This window comes from Oxyura jamaicensis, chromosome 1 (assembly GCF_011077185.1).
Source record: "Oxyura jamaicensis isolate SHBP4307 breed ruddy duck chromosome 1, BPBGC_Ojam_1.0, whole genome shotgun sequence".
Lineage (NCBI taxonomy): Eukaryota > Metazoa > Chordata > Aves > Anseriformes > Anatidae > Oxyura > Oxyura jamaicensis.
The window spans coordinates 203,335,390-203,355,080 of record NC_048893.1 but is presented as its reverse complement, the minus strand read 5'-3'; the positions used below and the strand labels follow the sequence as shown (position 1 = coordinate 203,355,080).

At 55.7% G+C, this 19,691-nt stretch overlaps 1 protein-coding gene across 1 annotated transcript in view; it reads left to right on the top strand.

Moving 5' to 3' along the window:
* POLD3 (DNA polymerase delta 3, accessory subunit) overlaps positions 1-3,999 on the top strand; it is a 26,812-nt gene extending 22,813 nt beyond the window's left edge. The window contains exon 12 of the mRNA XM_035343943.1: positions 2,036-3,999. Coding sequence (XP_035199834.1) covers positions 2,036-2,241 — 206 coding nt within the window. The 3' untranslated portion in view covers positions 2,242-3,999. The remainder of the gene's footprint in view (positions 1-2,035) is intronic.
* Positions 4,000-19,691: the final 15,692 nt, after the last annotated feature.

The window sequence follows — 19,691 nt, the reverse complement described above, 5'->3', positions numbered from 1 at the left end:
TGGTTTTACACCAGACCTTTGGTTTTACACCAGACCTTTGGTTTTACACCAGACCTTTGGTTTTACGGTTCATATCCACTCCCATTTCGTGAAAGGGGAAACTCAAGCCCCTGTTGTGCCTCTGGGAGACGCCCCTGGGAAGGTGAGAGGGATGGAGCTGGGCTGCTGAGGGGCTGGGTGGGCAGGAGATGCTGCTTTCCGGACTGAAAGCTTACCACTTAGCAGTTTCTTGGGCTGAAATTGCTCTCTGGTTATTGTCCAGCTTCTCCCCTCCTCTACACGCCCTTTCTGTGCACAAACCTAATCATCTGAAGGCCAGATAACTTGCAAATCTCCCAGGCTAATATAAATTGTTGCTCTTCTTGGAAATACGTTTTTTTTTTTTTTCCTCTCCCTGCCGTGCTTTTTATTTTAAACAAGGGCTGGGTTACAGAGCTGTTAAATGTAAATGAAATGTTAAACATGAGGATTAGGCTGCCCTTCGTGTTTCGCCGTGACTTCAAGTGATCATTTTCACAATAGCTGCAACAGCAAGAAACTGGTGTCAAAAAGCAAAACTGATTTAGGGATTAGCCCTGAGGGAAATGGAGCAATTACAGTGTCTGTGGAGTTTAGCACAAGGCACGTCACCACGCACCGGCAGGGATACAAGATACATCTATTTAGTCTGTTGCAGAGGGGAATTAGTGAGGTTTAAGCTAAAGCATTTCTACCTTGCACCTTCTACGGGCAAAAGGGACACGCAGGGGCTTCTCTTCTGGAGTAAATGTCTGCTGCATTGCAGGCAGATTTGTTTTACGTTTGTGTGCCTGTGGCTGCCACCAGTACAGAACTTTTAAGTTCAGTTGCAGCCTCAGTAAAAATTCATCTAAGCTGTGTTATTTTGTAATTGGAGGGGATTAAGCACACGCCTCGTGTTACCAACAGCTACCACCAGGGTGACAATGCGATAACTTCTTAAAGCTCAGTAACTGGCCAGCAATCTGTTAAAGCAGCTCCCTAAAAAGCCAGTTGCCTCTGGAGGGAAGTTTTAGCTTGGATTTATAGTCCCGGTTTGAGCACCAATGACACCGAGGAGCAGGATTTCATACCACTCCTCTTTCCCGTCCGATTACGTAGAAAACCCTACGTGATTTGATGCATTAATACAACGGAGAGCTGATTTCCCAGAAGAAGAGAAGTTAAGACGTGTGTTTAAACGAGTACGGCTGCTAAAGGGGAATGGTTTACTAGAAGAATACCAGAGCACTGCTGGGAAGGCTGCTACAACATTTCCTAGCATCTAACAATGGCTTTCATCAGTGGAGCCAACGCCGGTTTCGTTTCAGCGAGTGCTGGTTTCTGTCTCTTAGCACTGTCGTGGGACGCTGGCGGTGACGAGCCAGCGGTGCCATTCATTAACGATCCTTGATTTTGGGGATGGGTTTGGTTTTAATTTTAAGGCATTTCTTACGTCGCCCTCCCGTGTAGAAAGGATCGCTGCTCCTGCTGCGGTCAGACCAAGTCAGAAGGCTGGGTTTTGATTGAAACGCAGACATCCCATCCTCTGCCAAACGGATTTTGATTTTGTTCAGGGTTATCACTCTCAGCTAGCTGCTCGTCAGCCTGTGGGAAGACAAATGGATGGCCGCAGCCTGGTAGGGACCTGTTTTAGCTGTGTTTTTTCAGCACAGCCAGCCCTTGTTTCTAGAAGAGGGCAACACGTGAATAGGTTTGGAACAGGAATTGTCCTCTCGAGCTCTTCCCGAGCCTTGGGCTGCTGCTGTCAGGATGATGTAAATGCTCCCAGGTCGTTAGCCTCTCTTACGCTTAAGAAAGAAGGGATGCAGGCTGACTCAACATGCAGAAAGCCAGTCCAGTCATCTGGATCTAGCGCGTAACCTCGAGCATTGGGCTTGGTTCCTGTACCTGGCATGTACACCTTGAACCCAGAGCTCTTGTTCCTAGAAATGCAGTGGGGGAGCTGTGGGGAGGAGGCCGCTGCTCTTCAATACGCAGCCTTAACCGTCGCCATCTGTTCTTCTCTTTTAATCAGTGACTGAGAAGGTTTACGAGAGCGAATCCTGTACGGACAGCGAGGACGACTTCGCCAAGACCAAGCCACCGGCTGCGCCCAAACAGCCGGCGCCGCCTGTGAAGAAAGAACCAAAGGAAGAAAAGAAGAACCCGAAGAAAGGGGCAGCCACCGCCAGCAGAGCCAACAAGCAGGTCTCCATCATGGGATTTTTTCAGAAGAAATGAACTGGGTCTTCTCCCTGGTCCCTTTGGCAGCTTGGGAGTGGTGCTCGCTTTGAGTGGCTCGCTGAGAGCTGCTGCACTGGAGAACAACATGCAATCTTGGGTTAAGTAAGATATCTTGCTTACTGTGTAAGTAAGCCCTCTGGACTAGATTTTGTATTGGAAAAAAAAAAAAAAGGTTTTATCTGTTACTGCAATAAGTCAGTCCTCTTTACTAAGCTGTATGAAAATCACCACCTAGATGTAAAATCTAGAACGACCTCCTGACAGACTCACCTACTGCCATGAAATGTTATTTTTTAATAGGGCTTTTTACCAGCTCGGCGCTGAAGGCCTGTTCCACGAGTGGTAGATTGACTAAACGAGGAGTCAGGCTCTGGAATTGTTGTTTGTTTTTTGTTTTTTTTTCCCTGTTTTTACACCCCCAGCTCTCCAGATCGAGCTAAATCTTCGCGTTGGTCAGAAGCTGCAACGTAGCAGGTCTTCAGGCACACACACACGAATATCGAACTGAAGGAAATGAATTTAATTTCCCCCCTAAGACCGGTAAAACAGTTCTTGCTCTGCCTTTCATAATCTGTTTTTGGACAAAGCAGCGCATATAAAATTCTCTTACTCTTTTCCTCCTTGAACGTATCCTCTGTAAATTGCTCAGATGCCTAATTATAGACGAGGACACTGTTGGTGCTCTGTCTCTGCGAAAACATCTGAGGCTTCCCACACAATTGGCTCCAGTGTAACTGGGGGAAGGCTTTGCTGTTACTGGGAAAGCAACCTTAAAAATTAACGAGGCAAAGGGGACAGTGTCTAGAGGGCTCTTCCGATAACCCCAGTCAGGTGTCCTTGTCCGTGAAGAACCACACACGGCTTTTTCACTTGGTTTCCCTGCTGCGGGTTTGTGTTGTTTACCGGACACCCCCAGAGCTGTTTTCTAGGACATCCAGCCAGCCGCCTGCTGGAGGAAGCGTTTGCAGCAAATGGTTCTGAGGAAAAAAAAATAAGTGGAGATGAATAAAGCGCTGCAGCCCTGTTGGTCAGAAATAACTTCTCGTTTTGGATGCCTTCTGCTTTTTTGGTGCTGAATTTTATAGGCTAACTTATAAAAGGCCCCTTTTTTTTTTTTTCCAGAGGAGGGATGCTCAGCACTTCTGAAGCTCAGCCTGGTGAGGGCTTTCGTGTGGGCAACTGGTGTCACCGGTGGTCACTTCTGAGTGCTGTCAGAGCAGAGTATGCGTTGAGGCGTGCCTGCATCGTGGCGTGTAGAGCATCTGTGGTTGGCACAGAGGTGTAAGCCAAAGTCTCAAGAGTGTGAACCTGAAGAAATGTCTTCAGGTGCCCAGCTGAAAGTATTCTGACCTGTGGGCAGTAAAAGGGCCGACTAATTGTACGGCCACGGTCGTTCAGGCTAAGAGATCGAGTAACGCCGGGCTTTGAAGTGGAAGCTCCCAGGCAAAATAACAGGAGGAGAGGGGAGGGCAGGCAGAATTAGCAGCAGCACCCCCAGCCATCCTCAGCCTGAGAAAGGTTTGATGTCCTCACGCTGTGTTTTAGTGATGTGGGCAGCAGAGAGCTGTGGTGAGAGGTAATGAAGGACTTTGTTTTCATTTTTCTGAAGACCACTGCCTGGGTCCAAACTGTAGCGCGTTGGTTTTTCTTGGTGGAAGCGGGGCTGTGTTTTGAAAGGGAATGATAAGTAACCAAATGTATTAAATACAGGTTTGTCCTTTCTTTTTTACTGATTAAAAGATGTGCTACATCCTCGTTTCCAAAGGCTGCTCTGACACTTGACTACGCCGAAGAATTTCACTACACAGAAGCGGGTAAAGAGTCCTTCCATCAAAACCAAGGATGGAAGCGTTAAAGTGATCATTTTACTCACCTAGGTGGCAAACGCCCTCCAGCTACCGAGGTCTGTATTGAATTCAGACCGCTCGGCTGTCCCCTCGGGTGCCAGTCCTCTTCCTCTGAATGACCTTTGCAAGGACGCGGTGTCCCAGCGTGCTGGCACCTCACCTGCTGTGGGAGAGCAGGGCCGTGGGCCGCAAGCTGGAGCTCCCCGTATAACCGGAGCAACGTCATACGCGGCTTCCTCAGGAAAATGACTTAATGTCTGCAGCAGGACATAGGCGAACTTCAGCCTTCCAAAATCATGATCTCATGCTCCCCTTCGTGGCCTGCCAGCCCCCGAGGGGCCTCGGCTCCCTGGATGCCCCCTCGGAGAGGCTGGAGCATCCCCAGGTGCTGCGTGGGATCCAGAAATGAAGAAGAGGTAAAAGGGAGAAGATTCCCTCTGCCTGGATGCAGGGATCTGCCTGATCTCAGCCCTGCATCTTCCCTCCTGCATGGCTTTTATCTAATAAGGATGCTTTGCAGTCAGATCAAGGTGAAATACCTTGATGCTGCTCAGGGTCCAAAACCTTGCCCTGGAGATAGGGAAGTATTGCAGATGCTTCCTCTCCTCTCACCCTGCATCTCCCCTCCAAGCACTCCTGCACCCTCAGGAGGACAAAGCCTTAGCAGAGGCAAGGGGAGAGGATGTTTGTTAGTTTGTTAGTTATATTCTTTCCTAAATAGCAAATTTTGTACTGTTTTTTAGCTGGAAGTTCTTTAGGGGTGGAGAGAGCTTCATCCTTATTTTACAGGGGGTGGGGGGGAAAGCTGAACAATTTGCACCGTCCACTACTCAGGTGCAAAACCATCGATACCCCGGGCTCCTCTCGGTCAAGGTGCCTCGGACCCAGCGGATCCCCACACGCCCTGCCTGGAAACTCAGCTTCTAGGGCTGAAAAATCCCCGTCCTTTGCGAGAGGAGCTGTAAATCGGCTTCCCACGCTGCAAAGTGAGGCAGAGCCTGCTCGGCTGCTCGGAAAAATACCCCGGCCCTGGCTAGCCTTTATCTGGTTAAATAAACTGCACGATGAAAGGAAAAGAAGGGAAAAGAGATGGAGCTGAGGGCTCGCTGCTGCCCGCTAACCCCGTCAAGTAAACGTCGGGGCAAAGGCGAGCAGCGCTGCGGGGCCGCTGCCGGCCGTGCCACGGAGTTGTTTTGCTCTTCCAGCGCGATGCCAGGGGTGCACGGAGCAGCAGGGCCTTAAAAGGAAGCAAAACACAGCTCGGCGAGGCCGAGGGGAGAGCGGGCGCTTGCCGGCGCCGGGCTGTGCGTCAGCACCTTGCCCGGGGAAGGTCCCTTCTCCTGCGGGTCCGTGGGGATGGCGGAAGCACCAGGTGGGAGCGATGTGCTGGGTGCGGGGTGCCCCAAACCATGGGCTCTGCGCCAGAAGTGTTTGTGTGCTGATGCTGAGATCCCCATGGAAGTTTGGGGGAGGCTGTCGGCCTGTCCCTGCGTCCTGCGGAGCGTGCCCAGGGCCAGGAGCAGAGGCCCCGGGCCCAGCCTGGAGCCCGGGAGGTGCCCCCTGGGCCCCAAGCAGCACTGCTGGGCCGGGCGGGTGCCGGAGCCCTGGCCCAGGCTGCCCAGAGAGGGGTTGGGGGCTCCTCCGCGGGGTCTCCAGCAGCCGCCGGGACGTGGGGCAGGGTGAGCGGCTCGGTGAGGCCCTGCTGGGGCAGGGGGCGAGCAGCAGCACCCAGGGGTGTCCCCAGCATCAGCCAGGGGCTGCTTTCAGCACCTCTTCTTGCAGGGTTGCTTGGTGTTATTTGACGTTTTCATCCCCTAAACTACCAGGAGCTCGATGCCTCGATTCACAACTTGTTTGAAGAGGTTCCTCTGCTGCAGCCACTCCTCCCACGGGGCTCAGAGGAGAGGGTCAGCAATGGAAGCCCCCACTCCGGGCTTCCCCATGGACCAGTCGGCCGAGGCCACCCTGGCACCACCCTACCCAAAGGCCTTTCAGTTACTTTCTTTATTCCCTCATGGGTCATTGGCGCAGCCGGGAAGAGCAGAAAGCTGCTCACAAAGCCCTGCCTTGCCCTTGGTCTTGCAGGGATGCCCCCCAAGTCCCCCCACCCTGCGAGGAGATGCTTGGGATGGAGACGTTCTGGTGGGTCCGAGCCAGAGACCTGCTTTGGGTTGGGGTGGGATGTTAGGGTGAGGTGCCAACGCTGTGCTGTGGTGTTTGGTAACCTCCCCGTCACCCTTTTGCTGCGGGTCACTTGGCCGAGAGCACCTTGGAGAGGCCAGGGAGGTCTCTGTCCTTGGGGATATCCAAAAACAACCCACGGGAGCCCTGAGCCGACTCGGGGCTGAATCTCACATCAAAGCTGGCCCGTGGGCTTGGACCAGAGACCCCGAGAGGCCCCGTGCAGCCCTCACGAGCCCGAAGGCTGAGCTGGCCGCGGTGCCAAGCCCAGCAATGGGGCTGAAGCCCCCCGCAAGGCATTCTGCAAGGGGGGGGCTCTGCCCTACGGGGCGTCTGGGGGGCTCCAAGGGAAGGGCGCAGTGAATGCGACCGAGGCCCAAGGGATGAGCACGAGGGCACGGCCACCAACAGGGCGAACAGGGCCAGGACCCTAAAGGTGGTTGGGAGTGGGGTGTGGGGGGGCAAAGCTGCAGAACAGGAGGAGAAAAAGCATCCGTGGGGCTTTGGAGGCAGTTTTCCAACGTCCCCCTGCCGTGCTGGGTCCCATCCCCGTGGCACCGCTTCCTTTTTGTGCCTGCGCAGGGCCTGAGCAGCCACGGCGACGAGCCCATGGCACAATGGGGAAAAAACTCAGCTTATTGGTGCATTTTGCTTTTTTTGCCCTCCACACCCATGGAGAAGCACCCTGGGCACCCACACAGCTCCTCTGCCCCCCCCCCCACTCGCTGGGTGCCGATGGCTGAGCATCCCATCCTGCCCGCTGCGCCACGATGCTGGGAGGGAGAAGCCACTCTGCCTGGGTGCTCAGCATCCCCCGTGGGGGCTCGGCTTGTGCCCTTGGTGCTGAGCATCCTCCCTGCGTGCTGAGCACCCCCCTGGGTGCTGAGCACCCCACTCGGATGCTGAGCACCCCACTCGGATGCTGAGCACCCCACTTCCACGCTGAGCATCCCCCTCGGGGCTGCGCATCCCCGTTAGGGCTGAGCTTCCCCACTGGCGCTGAGCCTCCCCGTTGGTGCTGAGCCCCTCAGCCCCACATCTCCTGGTGGCCATGGCCATGGACTCGGTGGCCCACGACGTCCCCATCCCCATGAGCCCCCTCGGAGCCGTGCTCCTGCGCCGCCCGGCACGTCCCGGTGCTTGTTTACTCCTCGCCTCCCGCCGCGTCGCTTCACCCCAGCGCTTCCTGGGCTGGTGTCTGAAAATAGATATTTTTAAACCTTTTAAAAATAGAAAGTCTCGCGGAACGGCGGCTCCTGTTTTTCCATTCCCTTCTCGTTTTCGTCTTGAGATGAGGAGCCCGGGCTGGGCGCTGCCGGGGGCGGTGGGAGCCCGGCCCCCCAAAACGGGCGCTCGGGCTGGCGAAGGGAAAAAAAAAAAATCAGAACAAAATCAATAAAAAGGCCGTCCACCTTTTCGCACGGAGCCTTATTTGGTATTTTCATGAAAAGTTATATCTTCGCACTGTAAAAAGTGCCACTTATTACTCATACTTTACTAGGTAAGTGTATTTTCCTTGGCATCGATTGAGTTTGGGGTGGTTATTTTATTTTATTTTTTTTTCTCTTCTCTGCTCCCGTACAAACTATTTCGAAGGTCTCATTAGTTTCTCCCTCAGAACTGGCACTTGCTGCCGCTGTCTGGAGGACCAGCAGCCTATTAAACCCGGAGACAGAACCTCTGTTTGTTCGGCAAATGTGAGCCTCGACTTCGCGGGACTGTAAAATCGCCGCGCGGGTGTCCCGATACGGCGCGCACAGGGCAGCCTTTCAGCGCCGGCCCCGGTAAAGCGCCGCTCCAACGCGGGCCAAAGGTCCGCCTTACTGCCCGCTGGATGGTCCAAAAACCACCTTTTTCCTCCTTTTCCTTGGTTTTGGGGAGGGGGCAGGAGGCTCAGGGGACAGATCGCCACCCATCGATGTGTCCCCAGCCCGATAGCGGTGTCCCCGCTGTCACTGCGTGCCTGTGGTCATCACCCCAGCCACGTGTGGCCATCAGCTTGTCCCCAGGTGACATGTGGATGTCACCCTCTCCCTGTTGTCACTGCACACAGGTGGGTGTCACCCGTCCCCGTGGCACTGCTCGTGCATGGACATCATCTGCCCCACGGTCACGGCAAGCACGTCGGTGTCCCCTTGTCCCCCCTTGTCCCCACGGTCCCTGCACACGCTCAGACATCACCCTAGAATATCCTGAGTTGGAAGGGACCAAAAGGATCAAGAGACGAAGGGATCAAGGGACAATGTCACTGTGTCACTGGTGCATGGATGTCACCCCATCCCAGGTCACCACAGTGGATGTCACCCTGTCCCCATGGTCACTGCATACACGTGGGCACCATCCTGTCCCCATGTCACCACCTGTGCACAGACGTTCCCCTGTCCCCGTGGCCACTATGCACAGAAGAACATGGTCCCATCCCAGGGTCCCTGCGTAGACGCAGGTGTCACCTTGTCCCCAGGGTCACCACGTCCCCGGGGACACCACAGACCCACGGGCACCACCCTACCCCAGGTTCCCTGCACTTGCAGGGACATCACTTTGTCCCCGTGGTCACTGCATACACACGGCTGCCACCTTTTCCTCGTGGTCACTACAGCCCCATGAACGTCACCGTGTCCCCAGTGGCCCCGACACATGGCCACCACCCTGTCCCCATGCTCACTACACCCACCCTGATGCCACCTGGGGGTCCCTGCACACCTCCACGTCACCGAGACCCCCCCAGGCACTCGCACCCCTCCTGCCCTGCCCAGGTGAACCGAGTGGCCGCGGAGGTGACAGCAGGGCCACCCACCCCTGTCCTCATCCTGACGGCCACCGACGGCCACCGAGGGCTACCGAGGGCCACCTCCCTCCGCCGCCCCGCGGCCGCCTGGCCCCGAGCCCGGAGCTGGGCGCGAGCCGCGGTTCCCAGCGGCTCTAAAAGCCAGCTTTGTGTTTTACAGCCGGGCCCTCGCTGGCATACGATTTTAATTAGAGTCTGGTTACACGGCTCGGCAGATGTGGAATGTATTTCTTAGCCCAGGTGGAATAAATCTATTGCCATAAAAACCACCGCGCGCGCACACCCCCCACAACCCCCCCCGTTATTAAATTCTCCCTTCTAAATGGCCCAGTATTGAGCTGCACCGCTCCCCCCCGGCTGCCCTGGCCCCCCGCCCCAACCCCCTCAATGCAACTCCTTCTCTAAGTGCTTAATGAGGTTTAATTTTATTATATTCCCTGGCTGTATGAAACGGGCTTCTGGTCCGGGCGCAGGTTCCCGGCTACCGGCCGTGCCGCGAGCGGGGGCAGGACCTCGGTGCGGGGGCTACCGCGGCCCCCACGGCAGGAGGTGGCTTTGGGGGGGCTTTGAGGGGGCTTCGGAGGACGCTCAGGGTTGGGGTTGGCTGCTGATGGCCCATCGTGGTGTGACAGTGACAGGGGTGCTCATGGGGACCGGTGTCCCACGGTTTGTTCCCCTTTGATGCGACACTGGAGCCCCCCGATGTGTTGCCAAGTGGGGAAACTGAGGCACGGCGGGTCCCTGTCCCCCTCCGAGCAGCCTGTCCCTTCTGCTTCACGTGCTGCATCCCGTGGCACAGGCGTTTCGGGGTCATTTGGGGCTGGTTCCCATTGGTTTCCCCCCTGCCCCACATCCTGGGGAATTAAATTTTCTTGACGTCCCCTTCACATCGTGGGATTTTTGGGGTTGTGCCCACGGTGCTGGGGGCTGCACAGGGCACAGCCCCAAGGGACACACGGTGGGATGCTGATGGTCCCTGGCACGGTGCTGTGCCACACACCTGCCATGGCACCTGCTCACCCGTGGCCTGAGCACCCTAAATCTGGGGTCTTGAGGAGTTTGGCCCATTAATCCAAGAGCAGACCCGATCTCCTCCTTGTCCTTATCTTCATCCACCTCCTCACCCTCTTCATCATCGTCCTCGTCCTCTTCCTTCTCCTGCTCTTCATCCTCCAGCTCTGCTCCTGCTGAGTCCCGCTCGCCCACCACCACGACGCCAGCTGCTCAGGCAGCCATCCCCACCACCCACTGTAAATAATAGAATTCATATAATGAGACAATTCTTCTAATAATCACTTTTTTGGTACCCATCCCTTTCGATGTGGCCGTGCGCACACCCAAGGGGCTGCATCTCCCCGGCGCATTATCAGCACTCACCGTGCCCACTTCTGCTGACCATGGGGCTGCCGTTAAGGATGTTAGGAATAAATTAGGAAAAAAAGAAAAAAAAAAAAAGGGGGGGGGGGGGCCCTCACCCCCCCCCCCCCCCCCCTCCTTGTATCCCGGGGATGATCCAGGTTGATCCCAGTGGGAGCCGCATTGCATGGGAGTCTCTGCTGCTGCGGTGTCGCATGGAGGGGGAGGATGTGACAGCCAAGGCAAGGACAGCAAAATTGGTGTCCTGGATGTGACCCACGTCCCCATAGGCACTGGATGTCCCCCAGCACCTTGAGCAGGGTAGGATAGTAGTGAGCACTTTGGGATGGAGGAGGATACGGGTTCACCACTTGCTCCACGCTGGTGGCTGGAGAAGATGGGGTGTCTCTGGGCTCCATGGCTTGTGCCACCAGGGAGAGGACGTGTCCCTGATGCTAAATGGTCACTAAAAGGACAAGGCACGTCCCTGCCCACCCTGGTGGCCATCCACCACTGCCCTCATGCCCATGAGTGCCCCTGCAGGCATCAGCCAGGCTTCTTGCACAAGAAATTAGGGCGACGAAGCTGGTGAGGGGCCTGGAGAACAAGTCCTACGAGGAGCGGCTGAAGGAGCTGGGCTTATTCAGCCTGGAGAAGAGGAGGCTCAGGGGCGACCTTATCGCTCTCTACAGATACCTTAAAGGAGGCTGTAGAGAGGTGGGGGTCGGTCTGTTCTCCCACGTGCCTGGTGACAGGACGAGGGGGAATGGGCTAAAGTTGCGCCAGGGGAGTTTTAGGTCAGATGTTAGGAAGAGCTTCTTTACTGAAAGGGTTGTGAGGCACTGGAATAGGCTGCCCAGGGAGGTGGTGGAGTCCCCATCCCTGGAAGTCTTCAAAAGACGTTTAGATGTAGAGCTTAGGGATATGGTTTAGTGGGGACTGTTAGTGTTAGGTCAGAGGTTGGACTCGATGATCTTGAGGTCTCTTCCAACCTAGAAATTCTGTGTGTAAATTCTGTGTGTAAATCTGGATCCTGCCAGATGGAGCACAGCATTTCAGGCCCCTGGGCTGAGGGGGACATCCCGATGCTTCCCGTGACACCCCACCAGCACGGATCATCCCCACGAATTATGAACTGCAAGAGCTGGTGAAGGCCAAAATTAATCCTGGTGGCCCTTCAACACGATGGCTTCAGATGTGATATCCACCTCTGGGACCCAGCGAGGGGCACCCCAAGGAGGGATTTTCTCCCACCTTCCCAATTTTTTTTCTGTTTTTCCTCAATCTGGGGAGCCGAGCTGGGTGGGAGGTGTCTGCCCAGGGTCACCTATCCGACTCACACAGCACTCAGGGTTCAGGGACAAGCACTCCCCGTCCATCCTCGGCAGGGTGAGGACTGCAGGATCTGGCCCCTTCCAGCATCTCTGGCAAGCTGGATCCTTTGGGATCATGGCACAGAGCTCGGGTCACCCCCACCACCTGTGTGGATCCGCGGGGAGGAGATGAGGGGACGAGGTGGGACCCCATGCTGACCGTCATGGTTCGAAACACCCAAGGGTGAGGGAAAGCCGCAGACCCAAAATGCCCTCCCTGCCTTGCAGACCTGCCTGGAGATCTGCTTGGGACGAATTCAAAACTCACTGGGGGGGAGGAAAAACAAGGGACAGCATCTGCTCCTGAAGAGCCCACCTCGCCCACCATGGACCATGGGTGGGGAGGGGACCCGTGGTGTCCTGCCTGCGGCCAAGCAAGGGCTGGAGCCCATGACGGAGACCGGAGAGCTTCACGAGCAACCACAACACTGCCAAAAAGCTGTAGGAAGACTAAAAAAGCAGAGGAGAAAGGGTAAGAGAGGAGGATATGGGAGAGGAGCATGCACAGAGCACCCACGGCGCTGCGAGTCCACCCCACGGGGCCACCAGGACGCCGACCCCCAACCTCCCGCTGCCATACCCCACGGCACCATCCCAAACCAAGCTGCCTGAGGACCAAAACCCCAGGGCGTTGTGGTGGCAGGAGCTGCCTCCTCCCTAATCCTTACCTCGGAGTAAAGGGAACAGAGAGCAGAAAGCTGCGGAAAGCGGCGGCCGAGCCCTCCCCACCGACTCCCGGCGGGGAGACTTGGCGCTGTGCTCGCCCGTGCGTTTTTCCCCCAGCTGGCCTCTTTCCTGGCCTGCTGGCTGGTATTTTGCAGTCATTTCGGTGCCAAAGAGCTCGGATGACGTTATCCCCCTTCCCCAGGCCAGGTGTGGGGAGCACGGCCGCTCCCCGGGGCTGCAGAGGGACGGAGGAGGGACGGTCCCCAGCGGGAACGGCGTTGGTGGGACATCACCCAGAGCTCATTTTGGGGTCCCAGGCAGAGATTGGGTCACTCCTCCAGCTCATGTCACAAACACGAGGAGCAGAGGGATCCCAAACTGTAGTTCCAGCTCCTCTTGCAGCCCAGGGACTGTCCCAGCCCAGGACCCAACGCGTGGCCCGAGGGACCCCGAGGTGCTCGGAGGGCAGCCAGCACCTCGCCAAGCCGGCCATCCCCATCCCAGCCACCACACACGCTGCCCAGCAGAGGAAGAGAGGTGAAGCTCGAGTCCTAGGTCATGGGTTTTGAGTGTGCAGGAAACCCATGGGAAACCCTTCTGAGTGTGTAGGGCTAAACCTCAACCAAGCCAACATGAACAACAAAACCCCCTCTGATTCCAGCAGGCCCCGATTTTGTCCCGAGCTGCTCGGATCTGCAGAGCAAGCCCAAGGCTTGGATCCACGACCAAGCAAGAGGCACCCAAGAGCCCTTGGGCATCCGATCACCTCGGGCCAGTGCTGGTCTGGCAACCCAACACCAGCCACAGATTGACGCTGCCTGGAGGGCTCAATTTGGCAATTTGGGGTGTCTACCACTGGTGGTTGGTCGTTGAGATGAAGGGCCAGAATTCGTCCACCTCCACTTGAGCTTGTTGGTGTTGGTGATTCACATCCAGCTTCAAAAGAGCGCACCGACGTCCATGCATCTCCTTTGGGATGTGCTAAATCAGTCTGGAAGCGGGTTGGAGTTTCTGTTGGTTATTTAGTGCTGATCGTCCCACCGTGGGATGGGAGCTGGAAGCCTGATGAGGGTCAGAGGAACATCCGCGGCCCCACACCAAGCCCCGCTCGCAGCCTTTCAGCTGATCCCTGATGGAAGGGCATGGCCCCTTCCATCAATTTGCCCCTGTGCCCTTCTGAGCTCAGGTTGAACTTTATCTCAACCCAGCCAGGACCTGTCCCTTCCCAGGGTAGGGAAGTTAGCTGTCTTCTGTTGACCACCCCAAATCCACCCTTCCAAGCCTGCTGACCAAAAGTCTGCCACGCAACCACATCGCAGGATCATGCAGTCCATGCTGAGGAGATCCCTGGGTGTATGCCGAGCACCAGCCACGCTACCATCCGGTCGTGCAAGCCACTGCTGTTTGACAAGAGGAGGAAGAGGAGGCTGGTGCACCCATCTGGCAAAGCTCCTGGGCTAGACTGAAGAAGACGACGTTGAGGAGAAGGACAGAAGGGGGCAAAGGGAGGGATGAAGGTGCTTTGGGGTTGGGGGGGAACAAGGATGTGAAAATAGTGAAATAAGGGGATAAATGGGCCAGCTGCATGTAAGCAGGTGGTGGTCACTGTGCTTGGCCCTGGCCCCACTAATTAAGCTCCATTTCCTCATTATGCTCCGTTTCTAGCAGCTCTCCGGGGTGAGAGGCCTCATCCTGTGCGTGCACAGCCGAGGTGCCAGCTACAGTCGGAGCAGAATCCAGGTGCTGGAGCAGTCTGGGATGGATCCTGGAGAAACTGGGGGGCTGCGGGTGGGCACTGGGGGGACTGGGAGGACTGGGGGGGTCCAAGCCAACAAGCGGGGAGGTGGTGGGGCCTGGGGGCTGCCTGCTGGGAAAGTCCATGTGGGGTGTGCGTGGTCTTCCAGGTGTGGCATCTCCTAAGATGTGTGACCAGGGAGCCTCACTTCTCATGTGGACACCTTCTCCAGCTCCATCCCCAAAGCCCAAAGGGGTGCGGAGCTTTGTGCAATTCGGGCAGGGGGCCGAGCTCCTCGCCCCCGTCCCCTCCAAGGCCACCATTTTCTCATCCAGGGACCCGAAATGTGGCTGAGAGGCACATGGCGAGGTACAGGGGGATGTCTCCTCTGCAGCCCCTGTGTCCAATGGTCCCACTGGGTTTATTTTCATTGTCTGTGCAGCTGGGAGGCAAAAAGGGGCGTCCGGGCCAAGCCGTCCTTCTTACTTCATTTTCAACTGTTTTCAAAGCCCCTGATCAGACGACCCAGATGGTGCTAAATGGCCATGAACAACCTTTAAACAGTGGGTTATTGTTGCGCTCATTGAGTTAGATAATTGTGATGGGCCTGAACTAATTAATTTCTAACCTCTCCCCCCCAAAAGAAAAAGGAATGAATCATGGTCTTTTGGCAGCGCTGGTGAGAAGGACTCGTAAGCAGTTTCCTTCGGATTTATAGGCAGGATTCAGCCCCCGACCAGCTCCCATGGGCGAAAAATGAGAGGCCAAGAAAAAGAATCCTGGCATGGAGGGGCAGCAGAAAGCAGCGTGCGTGGTGCTCCTGCATCCCACCGGGCGGGAGGACCACGAGCACCGCACGGTGCTCCTCAGCTGAGCCCTTTGGGAACCCCACGCTGCTGATGGCTCATGCACAGGGCATGGAGGGGAGAGGAGGAGTCTGATACAGAGAGGCAGAGAGGTAGAGAGGTAGAGGGATACAGAGGCATGGAGATGTAGAGACAGGGAGATGTAAAGGTGTCGAGATATAGAGGTGTAGGGGCATAGAGGTATAGAGGCATAGAGATAGAGAGGTAGAGAGATACGGAGGCATGGAGATATAGAGATAGGGAGATAGAGAGGTGTAGAGATATAGAGGTGTAGAAATATAGAGGTGTAGAGATATAGAGGTATAGAGGCATAGAGATATAGAGGCATGGAGATACAGAGGTGTAGAGATACAGAGGTAGAGAGATACAGAGGTAGAGAGATATAGAGGCAGGGAGATATAGAAATAGGGAGATGTAGAGGTGTAGAGATACAGAGGTGTAGGGGCATAGAGGTATAGAGATATAGAGGCATACAGATAGATATAGAGGTATAGAAATATAGAGGTATAGAGACAGAGATATAGAGGCATGGAGATATAGAGGCATGGAGATACAGAGGTGTAGAGATACAGAGGTATAGAGATATAGAGGCATATAGGTAGAGAGATAGAGAGAGATATAGGTATAGAGGCATAAAGATAGAGAGATATAGAGATATAGAGGCATAGAGATATAGAGGTGTAGAGATATAGGGGTATAGAGATATAGGGGTATAGAGATATAGAGGCATAAAAATATAGAAGTATGGAAACAGAGATAACAAAATACAGCATAGAAATGGATATAGAGATATAGAGGCATAGAGATGTAGAGTTATTGAGGCATAGAGGTAGAGAGATTAAAAGGTATAGAGATATAGAGGTACGTAGGCATGGAGACAGATATAGAGATAGCGAGATAGAGAGGCACACAGATACAGAGATATAAAGGTATAGAGATATAGAGGCATAGAGATAGAGGGAGATGGAGATAGAGAGATACAAAGATACAGAGATACAGAATTATAGAGATACAGAGATAAAGAGATATGGAGATAAGGAGATATAGTGAAACCGAAATATAGAGATAGAGAGTTAAAGACATATAAAGGTATAGAGATATAGAGGTATGGTGATACAGAATTATAGAGATACAGAGATATGGAGATACAGAGGTAGGGAGACATGGAGCTACAGAGATACGCAGATGCAGAGTTACAGAGACACAGAGCTACAGAGATGCAGCTCCCTCCTTGGCGATGCTCAGAGCTGCCCCACATGGTCCTGGGCGACCTGCTCCTGGTGGCCCTGCTGGGCTGGGAGCACATGGACCGGCGGTGCCTCCGCCCTGTGATTTTGGGACGGGGCCCCTGCAATGTGGTCTGGCCTTGCTGCTCACGTTTCCTCCCTCTCCGATCCCTCCTTGGGCTCCAGCCCTGCCAGCCTGGCTCTCCGAGGATTTCCCTGTTTTTCTCATCACCCCTTTCTCCTCGCCCCTCTTCCTGGCACCGCAGGCAGCCGGGGGCTTTTTCCAGCGCCCGCGCAGTCCCGACGTGCTGGCAGAGCTCTCCTCTGCAGGGAGATTTTTTGCCTCCAGGTTTGGGGGTGTCGGGCTTTGACGGAGCCGGAGGCAAGGAAATGTGATCTCGTTTCCCCAGATTGGGTACATCCTGAGCCTCTCCAGCATCCAAAAAGGTGCAGAAACCAGGGAACGGAGTGATTACAGACGTGTTTCTATGCGAGAAGAGACAGGAAATATTAGGACTGTTTAGTCTGGAGAGAGACGGGCTCGCGGTGGCAGGAGAGCAGCCTGTGGACGCTGCTGGCTTCTCCATCCCTCACCCCTGGAAGAAAAAGGGATGCACGGGGAAGCGTGGCCACGAGGACAGCTCTGCCCCTGGAAAGCCCTATGGAGAGCTGCTCTGGGAGAAATCCCATCCCTCTGGGGAGGGAGGAGAAATAGCACAGCCCCGTTCACTGGGAGATGCTTCACCTGCGAGCCGAAATTCCAACCATCCCCAGAGCTGTGGGACCTACGCCGGTGTTTCACAGCACCTCCAAGCCCACCCGACCCCTCCTGGAGGTGATGCCAGAGCCCCGAGGGCATCGTGACACCAGGCTCGGGAGGCAGGATTTGGCTTCCCCTCCGCTCCCGAGCCGCCGGCAGGGAAGGGGGGCTTCATGCAGATTAAGGTGAAAGTGGAGATTTTGCATGACTGAAAACCCGATGCAATGGAAAACAGCAGGAGCCAAGGAAGTGAGCGTAGCTGGCAATTATAGAGACATATAGTTTAGAGAAGTGTTTTGACTAACCTGATAATAGAGCATGAAATAGCATGGCTCTGACGTAAAAAAACCCCGAGACCCCGGAGGTAGAGCCAAGATTTCTGGTGGTGACTTGCCATCGGCCCTGGAGCGCGGAGCCGCCGGGTGATTCGGGCTGGACGGGACCCCAGGAGGTCGAGCTCCAAGCAGGGCGAGCTCTGACCTTACACCGGGTTGCTCGGGGCTGCCTCCGGGCAGGGTCTGAGTTTCTCCAGGGATGGAGATGACCCCCCCGATTCTGGTGGTCCCTGATTGATCAGCCTGAAGCCGAACACTTTTTTGGGGGTAAATCCAAGTGGGATGGGTCCAGCCCGGTGCTGCCTGCCTGGTACTGGGGACCTGACCCGGACCCAGTGCCCAGATTTGCCTTGCAGAGACCAAAAGTGGCCCAGATCAGGTTACTTTGGCCATAGCATAGGTGATCTCCTACCACACACACAAGAGACCACAGCAAGAGGAGAGGAGGTACAGGAGGGCCAGCAGGAGACGTGGGTCCTGCAGAAGAAACACCAGGAGATGTGGATCCTAAAGAATAAGCTGCAGGAGATGCGGGTCCTGCAGAATAAGTGCCAGAAGATGCCGGTCCTGCAAAAGGAAACCATGCAACCATGTCATTGTCTGCACATCTGTGAGCAAGGACACTCAGCTTGTGTCTGTAGAGCTGTTTGGGAAGGACGGGGCTCTCCAAGACCTCCCTGATGTCCCCTGCCCTGTCCCACCTTCCCCAGGAGGAACAAGACCACGTTTCTCTTGACTTACCTGGAAGGAGCCTGAGCCAGCTGGGACCTTTGCTGGTGTGGATGAAGTCTGTGAGCAGAAACTCAGAGCAAACACCCAAATGCTGTATGGTGCTGAGGGCTCCGGGTCTTCAAATGTCCTGTCCAAGGGAACTTGGCAGAGCCCCAGACACCAACCATGGCCTGAGCTAGGACGAGAGGGGGACATCATCGTGCCCAGCCCTGCAAAGAAGAAGGACCTTACATGAGGGTTGAGGTGGCATTGATGGGTTTTGACACCCTCCCTGCCCCTTCCTGGCCTTTGACGGAATTTTGTGTGTGGTTTTTATGCTGCTAAGTCCAAGCACCACTGCGTGGCTGCACCCTTTAACTCGCCGTGGTCTCCTTGGGGTATTTATGGGTGCAGCCCCGCAATGGGACCGTGCAGCATCCCTCCCCTTGGAAGGCCTCTGGGCTCCGTGGGGCAACAGCAACACACAGGCAAGCTTGATAGGACATCAAGCCCCATCCCTGGAGGTGCTCAAGAGGTTGGATGGAGACGTTGGATGGGGACGTTGCTTCCTCCTCAGGTGTATGCAGGAGGGGGTTGGTCCTTCCAGGTTTACCCCTCGTATTTTTTTCCGTACACCACCACCCACTTCATCCCAGCACTCAGAACCCACAACGCAAAGGACATGGCATTTAAGAGGTGCCAGATGTGGGAGCAGAGAACACATCAGAAATGGGCCACAGCCAGCGACACGGCCAACGGCAGGGCTCCAAGCCCCCTCGGGAAGCTGTGAGGAAGGTGGCCCAGCTGTAAAGCTGAGCTCCTTTGGGGTTAGAGGAACAAACGCAAGTGTTGGTGGGGCTTCATGGACACCTGGCTCCACCACACCTGAAGGCAGGGTGGCCTCAGCCCTGGGCACACCAGGAACGTTCCCGACCCCCCTGGTCCCCAAGCTGTGGTGGCATGGACAGCACGTGGTCAGGGCGGTGGGACCCATGGTATGTCCCCAGGAAATGTCCCCAAACCACAGCACAGACACAGCCCCCTGCAGAAAACCCGGACACAAAATCAACCCCTTTCTTGGTGGCCCAGGGTGGAGGCAGGCTGGGTCCTGCCAAGGGACGTGAGGAGGAGGAGGGAGGTGACAGGGAAGTGACGCCACCGGCTGCGAGACGTTGGCTTTGAAGCGGTGGCTGCTGATCCAATTAAAAGTGCTAATCCCCAGCAATGTCCCCGCAGGAGGCACGGTCATTAGGGCACGGCCCGGGGGTGCGGGGTCTGGCGTGTCACTGACACCCTCACAGATCTCCCACCTCGACCCCCCGAGCCCCTCCTCAGCCACGTCCCCAGGCAGCGCTGCGTGCAGAGGCTGTCACCGGCCCTCGTGGCCCTTGTGCATGTCCCCAGTGCTCCCCTGTGGTGTTTCATCGGGGTCAGGTTTGTCCTGGGAGAAAGGAAGGTCTCCAGCACTGGTTCGGGGGGAGCAAGGTGATGCTGACGTCTTCTCCTTCCCAAGTCATGGTGGGGAAAGACGTAGGGTCCAAAAGGTAATGGGTGGGGAAGGAAGGGTGGGTGGGGATGGAGGGATGGAGGGATGGAGGGATGG